This window comes from Erythrolamprus reginae, chromosome 4 (assembly GCF_031021105.1).
Source record: "Erythrolamprus reginae isolate rEryReg1 chromosome 4, rEryReg1.hap1, whole genome shotgun sequence".
In the NCBI taxonomy this organism is placed as follows: domain Eukaryota; kingdom Metazoa; phylum Chordata; class Lepidosauria; order Squamata; family Dipsadidae; genus Erythrolamprus; species Erythrolamprus reginae.
This window is the reverse complement of record NC_091953.1, coordinates 45,768,551-45,792,250: the sequence shown is the minus strand read 5'-3', so window position 1 is coordinate 45,792,250 and position 23,700 is coordinate 45,768,551. Positions and strand designations below refer to the sequence as shown.

The following is a 23,700-nucleotide window of genomic DNA, read 5'->3' as shown; positions in this document are numbered from 1 at the left end:
TAGCACAATATTTTATGACAACCAGACGTGCTTTATGTGACATAAAGCACCCTTGTGGATGCAATAGTAACTTCAAATGGTTATTAAATAACTGGCCATATGTCACAAACTACTTGTAGTTTGGAGATGTACCATTACTATAAACTCATTGAAAATTGTAGATGATATAATTTTGTAAAACTTGAATAATATTATAAAAAAAGAGTGTAAAATCATGAAGATTCTGATCTGACCTAATTGCATCTAATTATCTTCACTGAGTAATACTACAACTTACAAAGAGAAGGGAAAAAAGGAACTACAGACAGTTCGTTTTGATTATACATTTGTAAAGATGAAAACTCTTCTTGAAATATAAACATTCAGGAAAACGGATATCTTAAAACAACTGCAGGAAATACAACTTTAGCAACCGAGTAGTTAATGCATGAAACTCACTACCTAACTCTGTAGTATCATCACCTAACCCCCAAAACTTTACCCTTAGACTATCCACTGCTGACCTCACCTGATTCCTAAGAGGTTAGTAAGGGGCGTGCATAAGTGTACCAGCGTGCCTACCATCCCCTGTCCTAATGTTTTTCCTCTTACTAGTATCATGTATATAAACATTGTTATATCTTGGTATACTACCAATACATAATTGACAAAATAAATAAATAAAATAATTAAATAAAAATAACTTTGGAAGGTACCAAAAAGTCCTTCCAACTTCAAATAAAAATCAATGTAAAAACACAAAACCTATGCTAAATCTATGAAATCTATTTATTTGAAATATTAGACATCTTTTAAATATTCCAAAATTTACTTCATTCCTAAATTGTAGACTATTGTCTGAGTTGGCAGCACTTCATAATGCAAATTACAGCTCCATCAATCTAGTATAGTTTTAAATGATACTAAAACAAAATATAAATATATTGGAGAAATAAAATCAATTCAGTTTTGTGAAACAATATTCTAAGCCAGGAATAGGAAATATGCTAGAGCTACTTTACAATTTATTACAAATTGTGTTTATTGAAGGAAGACCCAATGTTAAAGCATCATTTCCAAACCGTAAGGATCTGCAGTTTTCTGCCAGTTCTTGATTTATCTATTTTCTTCATGCTCTCCATGTTTATTGCTACTAAAGTCTAAATACCATGGTGTTGTGAGATACAATAGATAGCTTTTACTTGCCTCCAGGCCTACAGTGACCCACACATCTGAGAGAAGGTAAAACAGCAGGCATGGAAGCTGCTTCATTAAACAAAGGAGAATGTCATAGACTGGAAGTATTAAAGTAAGGGAAAAATGGAAACATTTTTGTAGTCTTATTTTCACTGCTGAAATTTTATGGCTCTGGACTTCCAATACTTACTTAATTCTGCTGCAATTAAGAAATTGCTTGCTATTTTGCTACTCAATGGGAAATTGACATTTTCCTCCCTTAAATATTTCACAATATACTTTCTCCCACACATATTTAATAATTTTGAAGATATGATCAATGCTTATTTTCCCTTACATAATATACAGTATAACCTATGTTTGCATGTGATCTTTTTCTTTCCATAGGCAAAATGCAATTATTAAAAGTATCACCATTATCAGATCCTTATACAAGAGGGATGTGTGGTCCGGAATGGGAAGTGTATGCCGCCCCGAGTCTGCGGAGAGGGGCGGCATACAAATCCAATCAATCAATCAATCAATCAATCAATCAATCAATCAAATAAATAAATAAATAAATAAGTGGTACAGGGGAGATAAATGATAAGTAATGCTTAGTACCTCTTAACACTACTCAGGGGGGTTCTTCTATTCGGACCAGTTTCTTGAACCGATAACAACTCGCTGGTGATGTCAAGATGATATCATGGAATCGGTTCATTCAGTGGCGGTCCATGGATGCCACCATCTTTATTTTTGAAATTTTCCCAATTTTTTTCCTGATTATGTGCAGAAGCCAAGAGTCTCACACTGCACATGCACCACCATCTTGTTTTTGGCTTTTTTGGACTTTTAAATTTTTTTTATAATTTTTTTTTAAATAATTTGGGGGGGCATGTCATTTGGTGCAGCCACATGGTGCGGCCATACGGCATGGGAAGAAGCGAACCGGCAGCGAGATAAGTTAGAACCCACCCCTGCTACTAATAAAAAAGGAAGTTAGCAAAGTTAGATACTAAATGTTGTAAAATCATAGCTATGTGTATCTTTACTTCATTCTGATTAACCTTTTCAGCAGTTGGGTACATGCTGATAGCTACCACTGCAAGAATATTGTAGATACTATGTAAAGAGTAGGGAATATCGCTCCCATTAGGTATTTCTGATGGAAGAAGAAATAACAACATCACAGCAAACTGGGTATATTCTTGCCTTACATTTTTGCAAATTGCTCCAGGATGCAAGTAACATATAACAATGTTCAGGGGCTAAACTATTACCAAAGTTCTGAGTTAGAGTTCTTCTAGAGTTCTCCATTTTATCATTAGTAGTACTAAAACAAAAACTGGCAAAATTCTGTTACTAATTTGATAAACACAAATACAGGAGTATTTTCCAAACTGTTCACCAGACTAGCGTTTGCACTGACCTGAGGTCTGGAAGTCTATCTGGATAGGATTGGAGAAACCATCAACTGCCTTCCGCCATCTGCCTCCACCCCCTGGTGACCATGCAGTCACTTCACAGCGATAAAGCCCGGCATCAGAAATCTGAGTCTGGTACATCCTATACCGGAACTCATTTTCTTGGATCTTTTCCAAGACTACACCATCCACCCGTTCCTGGTCTGTCCAGTCTTCCCGTCTAACTACTGAATCTTGATTGAGAGAAATGATACGAGTAGTGCCGTTTGTTCTCGTCCGATCACTAAGAGACTTCATTGCTGTAATTAGGACTGAATAACGAGGAGTCTTGATGTTCTGGGATGACACCTTGCAGGTCATTTCAAATGTGTGCCCTGCCATAAAGAATGGTTTCAGCTTCACAGCCTCTACAGTCAGTGCGTAATCTGAGAAGAAGAAAGGAATCACAGACATAAGCAACAAATGATGGATAAATGTTATAGTAAGTAAGCAAGAGGTTATGCTGCTAATATCCTACAGACTATTTCAAGTTAAAAGAAATAAAGAAATGAAGGGCTTCACCATAGTTGGTTAGATATAGACATACAAAGCATCACAGGACAGTATACACCTCTGCAGTTTCCCTGTACTCAATGATGCTTATTACCAAACATATACAAAGCTTTAGTGCAAATTAACAGCAGGTTTTGACAATGCATGAAAACACAAACAGTAGGAAAGCACACAGAATAATTACATACTGATAATTTCAACATGTTCTTGAGTGAAGTCCTAACTGAGTTTTAATAAGAAATTAGAGCTTTGGTTAAAAAAAAAGAAAGTACAAATGAGCACATGAACAGCATCAGAAAAAATGAACTTTTCTAAACTGGTAACACTTCCTATTATAATTGGTTTAGGGAATAATCTTGTCAAATATGAGAATAATTCACGACATGATGATTACTCATCCTTAAAACATATCTCAAAATAATAAAACACTGGAAATTTAGAATTTCTCACCTTTGCAATTTTATTGTAAATTGTCTTTTACTTGAATTGCTTTTGCATTCCTAACAGAACATAAACCATATAATAACAGAGCTGGAAGGAACCTTCAAGATCTTCTAGTGCAACTCCTTGCTTAAGTAGGAGAGCCTATACCAGGGGTATAAAACTCAAGGCTTGTAGGCAGAGATCTGGCCCGCGGGGTGCTTACATCAGGCTGGGGGCTATCCTTGAAACAGTGAAGACTGGCCTACGTTGCCTCTGCCTCTCTGTTTTCAGCTATGATGGCCTCTTGCAATCCTCTGCCAGCAAAAATATATGCGGCCCTCCTGAACTGTTTTCGCTGTTAGAGTGCTCAGGCTACCACAGGCGCTCCTGACATGAGTGATGTCGAGGTGGGCATGCCCATCTTAGTCATGTCCGCCTACACCCTGAGGTCAAACACAACCTTGACGCAGCCCTCAATGTAATCATGTCTGACACCCCTGCCCTATACCGTTTCAGTCAAATGGCTGCCCAATCTCTACTTGCTACAACAGGATAGATTTAATTACATCTATTCTTACTTTTTAACAAACCTGAAATCAATTTAGCAGACATCAAAAATATCACTTCTTTATATAATTTCTTCTGTTTGCAAGGCAATCTTATTTGTAAGACAGGCTGGAAGTGTCCCATACAAACAAAAAAAAATACTGCTCAATAGTGTACAACAGTTAATATGTCACTATATGGAGAATAAAATGATCTTGAAGACACAACCAACAGTGTTGTCTTCTTAATGGGGGGCTGGGCTGGGGAGCCCTTGCAGAGTAGAGCCGAGGAATTTAACTCATTTTTCACTGATAAAGTCGCTCAGATCTGGACGGACCTTGACTCTGATTGGACTGCAGTGTCGGCTGACAAAAAGTCAGTCGAGGTGACTGGGGCCCGTCCTTGTCTATCTGTTTGGGAGGAGTTTGACCTGGTGACACCTGATGAAGTGGACAAGGCCATTGGAGCTGTGAGTTCCACTACCTGTTTGCTGGATCCGTGTCCCTCTTGGCTGGTCTCGGCCAGTAGAGAGGTGACATGGAGCTGGGTCCAGGAGATTGTCAACGCTTCTCTGAGGGGGGGTCCTTCCGGCTCCCTACAAGTAGGCACTTGTGCGCCCCCTCCTCAAGAAGCCTTCCCTGGACCCAGCCGTATTCAACAACTATCGTCCAGTCTCCAAACTTCCCTTTATGGGGAAGGTTGTTGACAAGGGGGTGTTGCTCCAGCGGTCCTTGGAAGAAGCCGATTATCTAGGCCTTCAACAGTCAGGGTTCAGGCCCGGCTATAACATGGAAACTGCTTTGGTCGCGCTGATTGATGAACTCTGGCGGGTCTGGGACAGGGGCCTGTCCTCTGTCCTGTTGCTTCTTAACCTCTCAGCGGCTTTCAATACCATCGACCATGGTATCCTTCTGCGCCGGCTGGAGAGGTTGAGAGTGAGAGACACTGTCCTTCAGTGGTTCTCTTCCTACCTCTGTGGCCGGCCGGAGTCAGTGTTAGTGGGGGGGCCACAGGTCGACCTCTAGGTCTCTCCCTTGTGGGGTGCCTCAGGGGTCGGTCCTCTTTCCCCTGCTATTTAATATCTACATGAAACCGCTGGGTGAAATTATCCAAGGGAATGGAGTGAGGTATCATCAGTATGCTGATGACAGTCAGCTTTACATCTCCACCCCATGTCCAGTCAGCGAAGCAGTGGAAGTGATGTGCTGGTGGCTGTTAGGGTCTGGATGGGTGTCAACAAGCTCAAATTCAACCCTGACAAGACGGAGCGGCTGTGTGTTTTGCCTCCCAAAGGCAATTCCATCTGTCCGTCCATTACCCTGGGGGGGGGGGAATTACTAACCCCCTTGGAGAGGGTCCGCAACTTGGGCGTCTTCCTCGATCCACAGCTAATGTTAGAGCACCATCTTTCAGCTGTGGCAAGGAAGGCATTTGCCCAGGTTCGCCTAGTGCACCAGTTGCAACCCTATTTGGACAGGGAGTCACTACTCACAGTCACTCATGCCCTCATCACCTCGAAGTTCGACTACTTTAACGCTCTCTACATGGAGCTACCTTTGAAAAGTGTTCGGAAACTTTAGATCGTGCAGAATGCAGCTGCGAGAGCAATCATGGGCTTTCCTAGATATGCCCATGTCTCGTCAACACTCTGCGGCTTGTACTGGCTGCTTATCACTTTCCGGTCACAATTCAAAGTATTAGTTATGACCAACAAAGCCCTACATAGCATTGGACTAGAATACCTTTGGGACCGTCTTCTGCCACACGAATCCCAGCGACTGATCAGGTCCCACAGAGTTGGCCTTTTCCGGGTCCCATCAACTAAACAATGCCGTCTGGCAGGAGCTAGGGGAAGAGCCTTCTCTGTAGCGGCCCCGGCCTTCTGGAATCAACTCCCCCCGAGGTTAGGACTGCCCCCACCCTCCTTGCCTTTTGAAAGCTCCTGAAGACCCACTTATGTCGCCATGCATGGGGATACTGATATATCCCTAGCTACTATGGTTTTATGTATGGTCCGTTATGTTGTGTGATTGTTTTTATAATAAGGGTTTTAAATTGTTCTTTTAACATTAGATTTGCACACTGTGTATTGCTGTTGTGAGCCGCTCCAAGTCTTCGGAGAGGAGCAGCATACAAATCTAATAAATTATTATTATTATTATTATTATTATTATTATTATTATTAGAAGCTTAATTTTTTTACCCATAAATATTTTTTAAAAAATGTAATTCCAGGATTATCAAAGTACCCTAAAAATATAATATTGTAGGTAGCTGCTTTGTTCCTGTAATAATCTTCTTTTTAGGTTGATCTTAAATTGCTTCCTGTTGAGAAACACTGTTCAGCTACTTTCCCTATCACATCATTGGGCAAGTTTTTTAATAGCTATACAGTACACCACTGGAAATTTTTATAGTGCAAGAAGAAATTTATAATGTAAGAATTTCCTTTTAAAATATAAATGTATATTCCATTACAACAAATTTATATCAAATAAGCTGCATAATTTTCCTCCACATTTCAGAAAATTGATACAAATCTCAGATATCATAAAGCAATAATCATAGTGACCTAACATCTGCATTTGGAAGTAAATGGATAGAATTGAATTTTCTTGTTTGAACTTATAGAGGTTTTATCCAAATTTAATTATTCAGTCAGTGTTGTATAGGATACATGCAATGTTTTCCAGAAAATAAGACCTACCCATAAAATAAAACATAGCCTGATTTTTAAGCATGTGTCTAATGTAAACTCTAGTGCAGATCGTCATCAGACTGGAAGTGGCCTGAGCGTGGGGACCAACTGTGTCCAGAGTAGCCACAGCCAGCACACGTGAGTTACCTGTCCAAGCAGCAGGCACAGCAGAACCGGCAGCAGATTGAAACAGAGGCACACGAGGAAGGCAGTTGATCCCAATGCTCTGCGCATTCGCATTGTGTGACTCCCCCCTACAGCCATCTTCTGCTGGTGCCATCCCATGAAGACGAGCCGCTCGCAGCCACCTGCCAACTCCAGGCCATCAACTCTCGATTTTCCTGCAGCCCACATGTTCTACTGCTTGGATCATTGATCATCCTGAAATTGTGTTTCCTTGAAAATAAGCCCTAGTGTAATATCACACTACTAACTGTTGTGTTTGGGCCTGGGCCAGCCATTGCTCTCACAGATGGGAGAGACGCGGCACACGCTGAATGCGAAAGCCTGGCTGACAGCCAGGAAGATGTGGCAGACAGCCAGGAGGACGAGGCCACTGGTACGCAGGAGTCAGCAGACAGCCCAGGGGATTTGACATACAGTCCCTCAGACAGTCTTTCGTCTCTGGATTCTTCTGCAGATCAATATATTGATCTGCGTAGCCAAAGAGCTATGCAAAGAAGGGATCGCTTTAAGGAGTATTACAAGTCATTATAGGGGCACCTGGGCTGTGTGTGGTTCTTATACTGAGGGCTGGGTGTGGTTCCCTTAATGAGGGCTAAAGGTATAAAAGGGAACAACGGCCCAAGGCAAACTGTGGCTGTTTATCTGTGTTATTTTGTGGTTCCTGCTCTGAAGTTTCTGTTCCGTGCCGTTGGAGTTTTCAACCCAGTTTTTTCAGATAAGTGAGAGGTGAAAACTCTGGGACTTGCTGTTTGCTTCAAAGATTCAAAAAGACTCCTGAAACGTCTTTGTTCATTCCAGGTTGTCTTTGTTTGTTTTTTCCTGTGTTTTTGTATGCGGCTGAAGTAAGCCTTGCACTATCATTGTTTTTGGACACTAAGAACTGTTTTGAGTAACCCTTTTTTGTTTATTTAATACAAGTTTGCTGATTAGCAGAGCACGTGTGTGTTTCATTTCTTTTCCTTGGACTATTACGCATTGCCTGAGCCAGTCAGGCAGAACACTAACCATAGCATACAAAACTTTTGCCAGACCAATCTTTGAATACAGCTCATCTGTCTGGAACTCACACCACATTTTGGACATAAATACATTAGAAAGTGTGTAGAGATACTTTAAAAGAAGAGACCTCTACTCCTCTATTCGCAACAGAATATCTTATGCAACCAGACTTGAAATTCTAGGCTTAGAAAGATTGGAACTACGTCGCCTTCGAGATGACCTAAGCATAGCTTATAAAATCATCTGCTACAACATCCTGTCAGCGACTACTTCAGTATCAACCACAACAATACATGAGCACATAACAGATACAAACGCAGAATAAACCACCCCAAACTTGACTGTAGTAAATACGACTTCAATACTGAGTAGGTAATGCCTGGAACTCACTATTTGACCTAGTTTCGTCACCAAACCCCCAAAACTTTACCTTTAGTCTACCCACTGTTGACCTCATCCAATTCCTAAGAAGCCAGTAAGGGGTGTGAATAAGTGCACCAGCGTGCTTACCATTCCTGTCCTAATATTTTCCTCTTATTAGTACCCATCTCATGTATATAAACACCTCTGTATCTATGTATGTACTTTGCAAAATCAAATAAATAAATAAAAATAAACATTTCATCACTGGGGAATAGATAATTACGTACAGTGTTCCCTCGATTTTCATGGGGGATGCGTTCCGAGACCGCCCACGAAAGTTGAATTTCCGCGAAGTAGAGATGCGGAAGTAAATACACTATTTTTGGCTATGAACAGTATCAAGAGCCTTCCCTTAACACTTAAAACCCCTAAACTGCAATTTTTCATTCCCTTAGCAACCATTTAGATTATTACTCACCATGTTTATTTATTAAAGTTTATTAAAAAAATATTTATTAAAGGCGGACGAAAGTTTGGCGATGACGTACGACATCATCGGGCGGGAAAAACCGTGGTATAGGGTGAAAACCGCAAAGTATTTTTTAATTAATATTTTTCAAAAACCGTGGTATAGCCGTATAGAGATATTGACTCTGTCATTATCTTAGTTGCTTGAAATTTCTGCAAGATGCCATCCCTTTAAAACATTTATAACCTGTTCTTCTACCTGTAAAGATTTGGAATTAAATAAATATATATACATTTCTGGTATTTGCCAGTGTTTCTTACTTCCCCTTAATCTGTTCTCTGTTTCTACAATCACATGTTTTGGATTTACAGCACAAAAACGGCTGGTCATGTACCGCTGAGGCAGAATTCTTATTACAGAAGTGAAGTAGCTTGGCATTTAGAACTGTTTATACAACAATGCATTACCCTCCAATAAAAAAATACCCTGCATATCAAACACAGGTGAATCTTTTATAAGGCAATGGGGAAATAAGTTATTCCAAGCTCACAATATACTTCACAAATAAAAACTACACACTACAGATACCCACCCTCAAGAGGTAGTTGTTATGATTACATTTTGTTCTATTCAAGCAGCAGTTGATTCAAGTGAACACTAGAAGATGATAACACTGACAACTATATGAGCACCAAACAAAAGAAGGCTAAGTTCTCATTTTGAGCATTAACCAAGTTTCAAAGATGGCAAAATTAGTTTTAAAATGAAGCAGAAAAGTATGTTTCTTATATGAACATTCCACTTGTTAACTATTAAGTTCTTACTTAATTTCTAAACTATTTATAAACTATGCAGTTCTTAGTCAATTAGTATGCTCTATATTATTAATTCTCAAAAAAGGATGTAATTAACATTTATGCACGATTTAAGCACACAGAGGCAGCATTAGGCAAAATTAGAAAAGGTGAAATGTCTCCACTGAGTGACTGAAGAAATGGAAGCATGTTTGAAAACAACTTATGAGCAGTGGAAGTGATGTGCCGGTGCCTGGAGGCTGTTGGGGCCTGGATGTGTGTCAATAAACTCAAACTCAACCCAGACAAGATGGAGTGGCTGTGGGTCTTGCCTCCCAAGGACAATTCCATCTGTCCGTCCATTACCCTGGGGGGAGAATCATTGACCCCCTCAGAGAGGGTTCGCAACTTGGGCGTCCTCCTCGATCCACAGCTCACATTAGAGAAACATCTTTCAGCTGTGGCGATGGGGGCATTCGCCCAGGTTCGCCTGGTACACCAGTTGCGACCCTATTTGGACCAGGAGTCACTGCTCACAGTCACTCATGCCCTCATCACCTCGAGGCTCGACTACTGTAACGCTCTCTACATGGGGCTACCTTTGAAAAATGTTCGGAAACTTCAGATCGTGCAGAATGCAGCTGCGAGAGCAATCATGGGCTTTCCCAAATATGCCCATGTTACACCAACACTCCGCAGTCTGCATTGGTTGCCGATCAGTTTCCGGTCACAATTCAAAGTGTTGGTTATGACCTATAAAGGCCTTCATGGCACCGGACCAGATTATCTCAGGGACCGCCTTCTGCTGCACGAATCCCAGCGACCAGTTAGGTCCCACAGAATGGGTCTTCTCCGGGTCCCGTCAACTAAACAATGCCGCTTGGCGGGAAGAGCCTTCTCTGTGGCGGCCCCGGCCCTCTGGAACCAACTCCCCCCAGAGATTAGAATTGCCCCCACCGTCCTTGCCTTTCGTAAGCTACTTATAACCCACCTCTGCCACCAGGCATGGGGGAATTGAGATTCCCTTTCCCCCTAGGTCTTTACAATTTTATGCATGGTATGTCTTTATGTATGTTTGGTTTTTTATATTAATGGGTTTTTAATCATTTTTAGTATTGGATTATTATTGTACGCTGTTTTATGATTGCTGTTAGCCGCCCCGAGTCTTTGGAGAGGGGCGGCATATAAAACCAATCAATCAATCTATCAATCAATATCCTTTTTTAAAGGACAGATTAAATGTGATGTGGAAGATCTATAAATACAAACTCTTTTCACATTCATACACATTCTGAAGAGTTCAAAGATAAACAGTCAGAAATGGATACATTAAATTATTAGTTCATGCTAAATTTGGATATATTCTTAACCCATGCACCTGCGTTCCCCCCCAACAATTCCAGCAGGGACTAAAAAGGAAGGAGAAAGAAATAGACAGAGAAAGGAAAAGGAAGAGCAGAAGAAGAAAGAAAGAGCAGAAAAGATAGAAATGGTAAGATGAAGGGAAGGGAAGGAAATAGAAATAAAGCACAACAGGATAGAGATGAATTACGGGAAGAGAAACTGAACAAGAAAAAAAAGAATAAAATCTTATTTAAGTACAGTGATAACTTGTCTTACGAACTTAATTGGTTCCGGGACGAGGTTCTTAAGGTGAAAAGTTTGTAAGACGAAACAATGTTTTTCATAGGAATCAATGGAAAAGCAATTAATGCGTGCAAGCCCAAAATTCACCCCTTTTGCCAGCCAAAGCGCCTGTTTTTGCACTGCTGGGATTCCCCTGAGGCTCCCCTCCATGGGAAACTCCACCTCCAGACTTCTGTGTTTTTGCGATGCTGCAGGGGAATCCCAGCACCGCAAAAACGAGTGCTTCGCTGGCAACGGAAGGGAGCATCAGTGAAATCGCAGCATTGCAAAAACACTGAAGTCCTCGAAACCCCACCTCCGTGTTTTTGCGATGCTGCAATTTCACTGAGGCTCCCCTTGTTGGGAAACCCCACCTCCGGACTTCTGTTGCCAGTAAACCACCCGTTTTTGTGCTGCTGGATTCCCCTGCTAGGATTCTCCTGCAGCATCACAGAAATACAGAAGTCCGGAGGTGGGGTTTCCCATGGAGGGGAGCCTCAGGGGAATCCCAGCAGTGCAAAAACAGGTGCTTCGCTGGCAACGGAAGTCCGGAAGAGGGGCATCCCAGGGGCGGCAGCGGGTTTGTAAGGTAAAAATAGTTTGTAAGAAGAGGCAAAAAAATCTTAAACCCCGGGTTTGTATCTCGAAAAGTTTGTATGGCGAGGCGTTTGTAAGACAAGGTATCACTGTATTACAAAAAGAATTAAAATTCATCAAGCTAGCAGCTCTTCAGAAGTGACAAGTCATTTCCAGTCCAGGTCTCCTGCATTGAATTTTTGCAGCTTATTGCACCTCTTATCTATCTTGTTTGTATTTGACAGCACATCCTCAGAGAACCTTCTAAATCCCTGAGTAAATTCTTGGGAGGGTAATCCACAGCATGGATTAAATGCATGTGATTAGGTGATTAATGGAAGTGTCATGACTTAATACATTTGAATGAGATGTCATTTGCATGTTGCATGTGTCATAATTTTGTTTGTTATAGGGTACTAATTCATAGGTATTTGTGAAGAACCCACATATTATTGGGTAAATGTAGTCTATTGCAAAATTTGAAGAAATCTGAAGTAACTGTCATATTTCTTAAATTGCCTGCACAAAATTCTTGTGGATTTTCAGTATCATACCTAGGTTGTTGTAACAGTAAAGGCTGAGATATGCTGAAAGTAGACTCTTGTTGCCAAACATCTAATGATTTAATGCACCCCCATGTGCCCCCCTGCGCAAGTGTGTGCATCCCCCACGCTGTCCCACCCCCATGAATGCACATGCAATATCCTTACAGATATCATCTTTTTCTCATAGAAGGAAATTGATATTATTATATAAAAACATAAGAACATAAGGACATCAGAAGAGCCAAAGCCCATTGAGTCCAGCATTCTGTGTCACACAGTGGGCCACCGACTGCTGTTGGGGATCTTGAGCAGAAAGAGAAGGCAAGACCTTCCCATGGCCCCCAACAAATGGTACTCAAAGAAATCCTTCCTGCCTCAACCAACATAGAAGCGGCACATGGACATCCGTTTCAATAACCAAATACACTTGGCATCCATGAATTTGTCTAATCCTGCCTTGAAGCCATCAAGGCTGACAGGAGTCACGACCTCTTCTGGAAGTAAATTCCATAAACCAACGACCCTCTGGGTGAAGAAATATTTCCCTTGATTTGTCCTCACTTTCTTTCTTATGAGCTTTAGGCAGTGCCCCCTTGTCCTAGTATTGTGATAGAGAAAATATTTTTTCTCTATCCACCTTTTCTATCCCATGCATGATTTTATACACTTCGATTAAGTCACCCCTTAAACGCCATCTTTCAAGGCTGAAGAGACCAAGGTGTTGCAACCTGGTATCATAAGGGAGGTGCTCCATTTCTTTGATCATACTTGTTGCCCTTTTTTGCACCTTTTCCAGTTCCATTATATCCTTCGTGAGGTGCGGTGACCAGAACTGTACATAGTGCTACAAGTGTGGTCTCACCATTGATTTGTACAGAGGCAATACAACACAATACAACATAAGAAATGTTGATTATGAAGTGGAAAAAGTAAGAAGAATTGAAGTTACAAGATATACAAACACTTTTACTCGAATTGTGCTGCATCAGTTTTGCTAACAGACCTCCTAGTAGACCTCCCTATAGCCTACAGAGACTGGAAATAACCCATTTCCAGATTTTCAGTAGGCCCAGAGGCTTTGTGGGAGCCAGGGTAGGGTGAAAACGGCTTCCCCCGTCCTCCTGGAGATCCTCCAGAGGCTGGAAACAGCTTGTTTCCTGACTTGGCCTGGTTTGTCTGTTTTTTGCACTTCCGAGGCTCCAGAGACTTTCTTGGAGCTTGGGAAGGGTGAAAAGCTCTCCATGCCCCCCACCCCCAGGCTGGAAACGGCCTATTTCCTGACTTCCGCTGCCCCCGGTTGGCCAGTTTTTTGCCCTCCCAGCCTCCAGAAGCTTTCTTAGAACCTGGGGAGGGTGAAAACAGCCTCCCTGTCTCCATGGAGGCTCCCCAAAAGCTGAAAATACCTTCCCAGAGTCTCCTATACTTACCTGGCATCCAGAACAGGCCTAATGGAGACTCCTGACAGAGAAGGGGTGGCCTGGATGGGGCCAGATGAAAATCAGCTGGACGGCGTGCACAGGTGCGTTGGAGCTTAGCTAAGGCAACAGCTCACATGCCTGCAGATATGGCTCTGTGTGCCACCTGTGGCATGCTGCCATAGGTTCATCTTTGCAGGCACATGCAATATATAATATAATATATTAAATTAAGATAAAACCATAATAAAATAGCCATAATATGCATCCATAGAATTGCAATGAGATAGATGTTATAATTCAAATGGCTTAATTAGATCTATAGCCACAAAACCTATGCAGTAATACATGTACTTGCATTTAAAGCTACGTGACTATTGGTTTTCTGATCAAAAAAGGAAACTATTTCATTTCTCCAGACTTTTTTACCATTAATATCAATAAGGACTAGTTAAGTCCACACAGTGGTCTCGTTGCTCCACTGGCCCAAGTCTGATTCGATCAAGCACCAAATGCTGCTCGAAAGTCCAAATGCTGCTCGAAAGTCCAAAAATCCAGGAGGAAGGAGTTAACACTCCCAGGCCACTGCTACACCACTAAATAGCTTGGAGCCAAAGAGCCCTGAATCACAATAAACAAGTGCCTTGTAAGTCCTGTCGAGCGCAAAGCTTGAGTTGCAGACTGGGCCGCAGCCCCGCTGCCGAACTTCCCTGCTCCTCTACGATGTATCCTGGGGTTTCAGTAAAGCAATTCACATTTGTCCAAAACAAATAGGTCAGTTAGTAACAGGTGGAACTAGCAAAATAGAAAGCAGCCAATATTAGCCAAGTCTGTCCAGTCTGAGGACCGAGTCGAAGTTGGGCTGTAGTAGCAAGGCAGATCCTGTCAAAATTGTCAGACTCGCTCATTCTGAGTGGACGAGGAAAACCCATCCTGATTGTTATCTACACTCACAATGGAGAAACTGATATAAGCATTTTACTCATGAACTTTAAAAATATGTCTTAAGCTAATCAACCCTATTATGACAAACTCCAGGGAATTCCTGTCTAGAACGAATTACTGTTATTCACCAACTGAGAAGAGATTATACTAGTGGAAATATATGAGGAAGAAAAAGGAGGGACAGATGAAAATTATTATTTCCCATTTTGTCCTCTTTTACTTAGCCAGAGGCTTTCAAAAGATATCTAATTAAAATATAATATGTTTACATTTTTTTCTAGGAATATTTTATGACCACTGGAATTATAATAAGTAGTACAGAAACAACTGAAGTAAAACATATACAGTGGTCCCCCGATTATTGCGAGGGTTCCGTTCCAGGACCCCTCGCAATGATCGGTTTTTCGCGAAGTAGAGGTGCGGAAGTAAAAACACCATCTGCGCATGCGCAGATGGTGTTTTTACTTCCGCCGCAGCAGCGAGGAGACGAAGATTGGGGTTTCCCCACCGCCCACGCAAACTCCTCGCTGCCGCTCGCCCGCCCTTCGCCCGCCCACGCCGTTCGCTCGCGCCGCTTCCCAGCTGAGTCCTGAAGCCAATTCGCTTCAGGACTCAGCTGGGAAGCGGCGCGAGCGAACAGCGTGGGCGGGCGAAGGGCGGGCGAGCGGGCAGGCAGGCGGCAGACAAGCCGTTCGCTCGCGCCGCTTGCTCGTGCCGCTGCCCAGCTGAGTCCTGAAGCCAATTCGCTTCAGGACTCAGCTGGGAAGCGGCACGAGCGAACGGCGTGGGCGGGCGAAGGGCGGGCGCGCGGGCAGGCAGGCGGCGGACAAGCTGTTCGCTCGCACCGCTTCCCAGCTGAGTCCTGAAGCCAATTCGCTTCAGGACTCAGCTGGGAAGCGGCGCGAGCGAACGGCGTGGGCGGGCGAAGGGTGGGCGAGCGGCAGCGAGGAGTTTGCGTGGGCGGTGGGGAAACTCCTCGCTGATGCCCGCCGCTCGCCCTCCCGCCAGCAAGAGGGGGAAGACCCAGGGAAGCCGCCCAGCAGCTGATCTGCCCGGCGCCATCTACGCATGCGTGGCCATAGAAAAAAAGGGCGCGCATGCGCAGATGGTGTTTTGACTTCCGGGTTGAAAAATCACCATATAGCCGTTCGCAATGATCGGGATCGCGATACCCGGGGGATCACTGTATTTCAAAATACAGTGGTACCTCTACTTAAGAATTCCTCTACTTAAGAACTTTTCTAGATAAGAACCGGGTGTTCAAGATTTTTTTGCCTCCTCTTAAAAACCATTTTCTACTTAAGAACTCAAGCCTGGAAAAATTTCCCAGGAAATTTGAGAGGGGCACGAAGGCCCAGCCAGTTTCCTACCATTCCCCCTTTAATTCTGGCCATCTCTGGCTTTTCTGGGCTTTTCGGTGGCGCTCCCCCTCTCGCCCTCCTGACACAGTGTATGGAAGGCAGCCTCGTGCTGGGTGTATGGGAGGCACGTGCTCCTCCTCACCGCCCGAGAATCCCCCCCTTTTTTTTAAGCATTAAAGTTTTGGATTTTTTTTATTCCCCTCACCTCACCTTCTTCCTTCAGCAGCGACTGTTCTCCTCCTTCTCTTCCTCCTCCTCCTCCCACCCAAATTCCAAGCTTTTATTTTTATAATGTCACTGGGACAAATTCTTTGTACAAGATATATATCCTGCAAACTTTCCAGCAGGACTTATGATGGAAAGGCATTGAACTATACTTTTGCAAAAGCAATATAGTACATACTAGACTTAAAATTGTTAAAAGTGATAACAGAAGCTTAAATGAACTGAAGAATAGGGAAAGTTAGCTCTACTAAAGTTGCAAGACTTTAAGATGTATTTGATTGTAGGTCCTATCACTCCCAGCATGATACAAATGCCACATTGGCTGGAATAGTAAAAATTGTAATTCCCTCTTTTTGGATTAATATCAAGCCAGGAAAAGATTATTCTTTTTCTTTGATTAAATGAGTCAATTACACCAAATAAAGACTTATATATTATCTGCATTGTTTTAGCAATCACTACATCTTTTAGTTTAAGTAACCATTAAATTTGCTGTTCTCTCTGCTGTTCTGAGACTTCTGTCCTCATTTTTTGTTGTTATAGTTATTTTCCTTATGCTGGTGTTTCTGTCTTTCTAAAAAATAAAAAATAAAAAGTTACAAACGTGCATGTCTTAGAAGCCCCAAACTTTCTTAAAACATTGTTATTACAAGCACATTTCTTATTTCAATATTCTGAGTACTCATTTAAGTAGGAATATTCTTTCACATGCTTTCTATATGAAATGTCCTTGTCTTTTTTTATAATAAAAACAAATAGACTTAACAAAACTGCAGGCAATTTAAGCTATTAAACTCTTTAGCAGGCTCTAAGCTGTTTGCACAGCTTTTACTTGCTCAGTGTTGATTTTATATATCCAATTATACATTAGCAAGGCAAAAAGCTGAAAAATATCCCATAAACTAACATTAAGAAGTGTTGATAGTTAAATGAAAAGTATTTTATTGTACTTAGACTTAATAGCATAGATTTACAATTATGTATAATAATGAGAAACCTATTAAGGATAGTTCCTAAATATCATTATCATTATAATTAAATTCTGCAATGAAACAACATTGTGAAGTTACTTGTAAAGGTTGTTGCAAGAGTTTCCGGTTTCATGAAAAAATAAAATATATGTAGACAGAATGTGATTTTTTTCAGGCTCTTTTCATTCTGAGATTTCACTGGAAAGTGGAAAGGAAAAGTATACTATGTTATGTTGGGTGTATCAACAACAGATCAGGTTAGTATGCAAAAGCTGTATTACTTGCCAATAGGATCCTGGGCCCTATTCAAGACAGAGATGATTGGGCCCTTGAGGACATCTTCAAACAGATTTTGTCTGGCCTAGATTTGTAGACTTTTCTAAGTTTTTGCTCTCTTTCTCTCTATGTAGGATAAAAATATTTATACTACTATGTATTTAAGTGATTTTTTTTCCACTTTACTTGGGTTGTTATGTAAGCTACCTAAAATTGCTTGAGAAGGTAACATAAATTATTTATTATTATTTATTACATTTGTATGCCGCCCCTCTCCGCAGATTATTGATTAACATATGTTTTAATTTCTTCTACCCTTTAATGGCATTTTACTTTAAGATATTATTTATTAGATGTGTTTAACTATTTAATTTAATACTGTCATTCTATTTTATATGCAATTGGCTATTTAAATTGTATATAAATTGTACATAAAAATACGTATCAACAAACACCATGTTAATTTCCTGCTACGGTGAGAGATGTAAATGTTTAAGATCAGTATTATCTTTATAAGCACATTTGTGATACATAGAACCAATATGAAGTATCCATTAAATGGCTTAATTATACTAAAGAGATTAAGAAATGAAGATTTCTTTTTGCATAATGCTTACATTTCTGAATGTTTAAATAGTCTGAATGTAATTGGTATATGTTTTCAAGTCTGAAAATCCTAAGTAAGTTATTACTAGGAGAAGTGAGAGCATTTTTGACTGTAGCACTTTAGCCAATGCTAAATATTAAATATTGCACTGAAATATACTGTATATTGGAAAAACTAACTTCTTCCATGTAAATGTCTTCAGAGTTCATTTTTAGTGTAGATTTGTCATATGATATCAATCTTCTCATCAATAAGTTTCATGGCTGTAAATGAGTATAATTACAAATAGTTTTCAATTTAAAATTGTTTAACAATAATCTGGAATTACAATAATCAGAGAATGGATGCTTTATAGCCCATAATGCATTTCAGGCCATTGCAAAATATCACACCCTAGTGTTACATATCATGATCTGGGTGCTTGGCAAACCAACCCATTTACACTTACAACTGATTGCAAAAGACCTCCACAATCATGCAATCACGTCTTGCAATATTGTCTGTTGGCTTCCCCAGAAAGTCAATGTGGAAGCTGGCATAGAAGATTGCAAGCTGCTTACACCTGACACGCAACTGAGATTCCCTCCCAGCAGACAGTTTTTGATAAATGAAATGGCTACTTGCTGGGAGGATATTAAATATGCAGTGACTCAGAGGGTTTTAAAGATGAATATACCATTGATACCAGAGGTTTTTCTTGGTGGAGTGATTGATACACACACACAATCACTTATATGTATATATATATTCATTTATATATAGATTATACAGTATATATACTTGTATTACATATACAGTGGTGCCTCTATAGAACGCCTCTACTTAAGAACTTTTCTAGATAAGAACTGTGTGTTCAATATTTTTTTGGCTCTACTTAAGAACCATTTTCTACTTAAGAACCCGAGCCTGGAAAAAATTTCCCAGGAAATTTGAGAGCGGCACAAGGCCCGGCAGGTTTCCTGCCATTCCCCCTTTAATCTTGGCCATCTGGGCTGCCAGAGGAATCTTTTGATGGAGCTTTGGCAGTCCAGAAAAAATGAAGTATTTTCCTTTCTCTGGGCGCTTGGACAGGGAATAAACCTCTGCAAGCGTCCAGAGAAAAGAAACGCTCCCTTCACTCTGGGCAGCCGAGGAGTCACCAGAGCAAAGGAAAGGCGCCAGCTACAAAGCAAGCGAGCGAGAGGAGAGGGGAACCCTTCAGTATGAAAAGGAAGAGGCAGCAGGTAGCAGCAGCAGCATCCAGTGCAGAACGCGGCCGCGAGAGCCATCGTGGGTCTTCCAAGATCTGCCCACATTTCACCAACACTCCGCGGCCTACACTGGCTGCCGATCAGTTTCCGGTCACAATTCAAAGTGTTGGTTATGACCTATAAAGCCCTACATGGCATTGGACCAGAATATCTCCGAGACCACCTCCTGCCACACAAATCCCAGCGGCCGATTAGGTTGCACAGAGTGGGCCTTCTCCGGGTCCCATCGACCAAACAATGTCGGCTGGCGGGACCCAGGGGAAGAGCCTTCTCTGTGGCGGCCCCGGCCCTCTGGAATCAACTCCCTCCAGAGATTCGAATAGCCCCCACCCTCCTCGCCTTCCGTAAAATGCTCAAGACCCACTTTTGTCACCAGGCGTGGGGATAATTACCATCTTTCCCCCTTTTTATTATATTTTTGGCCTTACTGCATGATAGATTAGGTTGAATGTGTGTGACTGCATAGCTAGGGGTTTTATTATGTTATTAATGTCTTTTAAATGGATCTAATTTTTTATTGTTAGATTTGTAATGTATTCTATTACTGCTATGCTGTGAGCCGCCCCAAGTCTTCGGAGAGGGGCGGCATACAAATCTAATAAACTATAAACTATGGGAGGCAGCCTCACGCCGGGTATATTGGAGGCGCGTGCTCCTCCTCGTCGTCTCAGAGTGCCTCTTTTTGTTTTAAGCCTTAAAGTTTTAGATTTTTTTGATTCCCCTCACCTCACTTTCCTTCAGCAGCGACTGTTCTCCTCCTCCATTTCCTCCTCCTCCTCCCACTCAAATTCCGAGTTTTTATTTCTTTCCTAATGGGTTTGCACACATTATTTGCTTTTACATTGATTCCTATGGGAAAAATTGCTTCTACTTAAGAACATTTCTATTTAAGAACCATGTCACGGAACGAATTAAGTTCTTAAGTAGAGGTACCACTGTATGTATGTGTATATGTGTGTGTGTGTGTATGTGTCACATGTTTTTGGTGAATTTGAAAATTAAGGGAGACTAGGATAGATCTATTTCATCCTTATTTTGGCCTCATCAGCTAGCCATACCCTCACTGGGACTTGAACTTGCAACCTTGGCCTTGTAAGGTAGAGAATTAACCTCTAGGCTACAGTAACCAATCCCTTCATATATATGTATGTATATTTATATACATATATACATATGTTTTTTTATGTCGGATCACCCTGGTATATTGAAGGAACGTCACAGCTCCTTTTTGCTTCTAGGCCCAACCCAGGACCATTTCAAGGCAGTTAATTTATTCATAGCCGACAACTATATTCTGTATGTATCAAATGTATATATGTATCACATATTTTTGCTGAATATTTAAAATTAAGGGAGACTAGGATAGCACTATTTCAGCCTTGTATATGTATATATGTACATATATATATATACAACCCATCTATCTATCTATCTATCTATCTATCTATCTATCTATCTATCTATCTATCTATCTATCTATCTATCTATCCATCCATCCTTCCATCCATCCATCCATATCTATATATCTATATCCCAAAGTATGACCTACTCAGAAAGTAAGTCCTAGCTTGATTTTTACACATGCTCCACAAAATAAGCCCTAATTAAGACCCCCGCCCACTCCAAAGTGCATGGGTTAAAATTAAGGGTGGGGATGGAGGGGTGGAGCTGCCCTACTATTTACCTTCAGATAGTTGCAGCCAGACCTCGCACACCTTGGGCCATTTCTCTTGTGAAAGTAAAATTGATCTGGAGCTCTGTTATCAGCTATAGAGACCTTCAGTAAAGCCTTGTTGGCTGCAGAAGAAATGGGACAAGGTGTATGAGGCCTAGCTTCAACTACCCGAATCTGAAGAAATTCCTGAAGGCCTCTGACAGTCAAAAAGAGAAGACACACGTAAGTGACGTAAATCAGTGGATGACATCTCTTCCCTAAAATAAGACTGGTTCCTATTTTTGGTGGCAAAAAAAATATAAGACAAGGTCCTCTTTTCAGGGAAACACACAGTGTGTATGTGCCCATTATTCTCACATTTCAGCTATATAAAAGCTTTATCCCTTAGCTCAGTGGTCCCCAACGTTTTTTCCACCAGGGACCAGTTTCAGCAAGACAATTTTTCTATGGCCCAGTGGGGGCGGAAAGGGGCGTGGTTGGGGGCGGGATTAAGCATGGGGGTGCTGGTCCTCCCCGCCCCTCTTTCCTGCCATCGTCCTGTGGCCGGCAGAACCTGCCTCCCAAGCCCTCTTGCCCAGCGGGAGCTAAGCGCTGGAGAGAGGGGGTCAGGCTGGCCCTCCTGCCTCCCCCCAGCCAAAAACGCAAAAGCGCCCCGCGGCAGAAGCCAAAAGAGGCTTGAGCCTCTCGGTCCTTCCCGCCCCTCTGTCCCATCCATCGTCCTGTGGCCGGCAGAACCTGCCTCCCGAGGCCTCTTGCCCGGCGGGAGGCGAAGCGCTGGAGGGAGGGGGTGGCGGCATGAGGGCCGGCAGCTGCTGACTCCACGGACCGGTGCAACATGCCCCGCGGCCCGGTACTGGTCCGCAGCCCGGTGGTTGGGGACCCCTGCCTTAGCTGATTTAGTTAAGAGAAAAATAAGAGCTGATAGCTGTGAAGAAAAATGTTGTAAGAATGTAAAATTAAGAAAAAACAAAAATTAACCTGCCTAAGTGGAATCTAATATAGCATAAACGTCTGAAGTTCTTCATTTCATATCTGGGAAACAATTAAAAAAAAGATGGCAGCACTTGAATAAATTGACAGACTGGTAAACACATTAGTGCTAAACTAAATAGATTTTTAAAAACCAGCTCTATGACTACAACTGGAAATTTACTGGTTAATAAAAATAAAGTCTTTTCCTTTAAAAAAAGATTTTATTTTTTATTAACGAATTCTTATGGGAAAAAAACAAACTTTTTCTTTGTGGGAGATCAAGTTGGCTAATAAGATAATAACATGTTTAAATAAAAATTCAGTTTTTCCTAAAGAATAAAGAAGAAAAGAAAACTACCAGATCACACCGAAAAGAAGCTTATAGCGGTGCCTCGTTGTTCATATCATCTTGACATCTTGACTCATTCATTATTCTGAAAACACAGCAGAGCTTAAAGCTTGCAAGACTGATAAGAATTTGAATAATGCTTTGAAGTTCTTTAAAGGAGGTCAGACCCAAAATTCTCAATTGATTAGATTACAGAGCTGCTCACAGGACATGCAAATATGTGCAAATATTCTTCATGTGGAGTTTTATTCTAACACATGAGGATATTCGTAAATTTGGCTAAACTAAATTTGGCCAAAAAGAGCTTTCAATCCTAAAATCATAAAACTTTTTCACCCGCAAGGCAGGTCAGTGTCTCAGGATCCTTTGCTTCTGCCAATGATCATTGTCCATCAAGTTGGTGCTGTACTAACTTAGTTATTCAGGTCTTCCAACTGTGTACCCATCAAGATTGCTTATTTGTATTTGGACTATCATTAAGTGTTTATTTATTTGTTTATTTATTTATTATTTATTAATTGGATTTGTATGCCGCCCCTCTCCGAGGACTCGAGACGGCTCACAACATATTAAAGAAAACATAACAATACATCTGGATCCAATTAATGTAATTAAAAACCCTAAAAGTTCTAATATAATTAAAAACATCCATTACCATTCACTCTGTGAAACACACTAAAACACTCGTTGGTCAGAGGGGAAGATCTAATGACCCCAAGCCTGGCAGGTCTTTAAACTTTTTCGGAAGGCAAGGAGGGTGGGGCAGTGCAACTCTCCAGGGGGAGCTGATTCAAGAGGGCCGGGCCCCCCACAGAGAAGGCTCTTTCCCTAGGTTCCAACAACCGACATTGTCTGGCTAATGGGACCCTAAGGAGGCAAACTCTGTGGGACCTGACCGGATGCTGGGATTTGTGTGGCAGAAGGCGGTCTCGGAGGTAATCTGGTCATGACCAACACTTTGAATTGCGTCCGAAAACTAATCGGCAGCCAATGCAGTCCACGGAGTGATGGTGAAATATGGGTATGCCTTGGAAGGCCCATAACTGCTCACATGGCTGCATTTTGGACGATTTGAAGTTTCCGAGCACTCTTCAAAGGTAACCCCAAGTGTTATACCTTATGATTCTTGATGAACTTTTCTTTTATGTACACTGAGAGCATATGCAGCAAGACAAATTCCTTGTATGTCCAATCACACTTGGCCAATAAAATTCTATTCTATTCTGTTCTACTATAGCTGAATCCATCTTACCTCCTACTGATTATGCTTTTTCTCTTTCCTTTAATCATTGCTT

General features: G+C 41.6%; 1 protein-coding gene across 1 annotated transcript in view; it reads right to left on the bottom strand.

Annotated features, from left to right (window-relative positions):
• The window catches only part of PTGFRN (prostaglandin F2 receptor inhibitor), a 137,120-nt gene that overhangs the window by 22,050 nt on the left and 91,370 nt on the right, over window positions 1-23,700 (bottom strand). Inside the window, exon 6 of the mRNA XM_070750197.1 lies at window positions 2,588-3,007. Coding sequence (XP_070606298.1) covers window positions 2,588-3,007 — 420 coding nt within the window. The remainder of the gene's footprint in view (window positions 1-2,587; window positions 3,008-23,700) is intronic.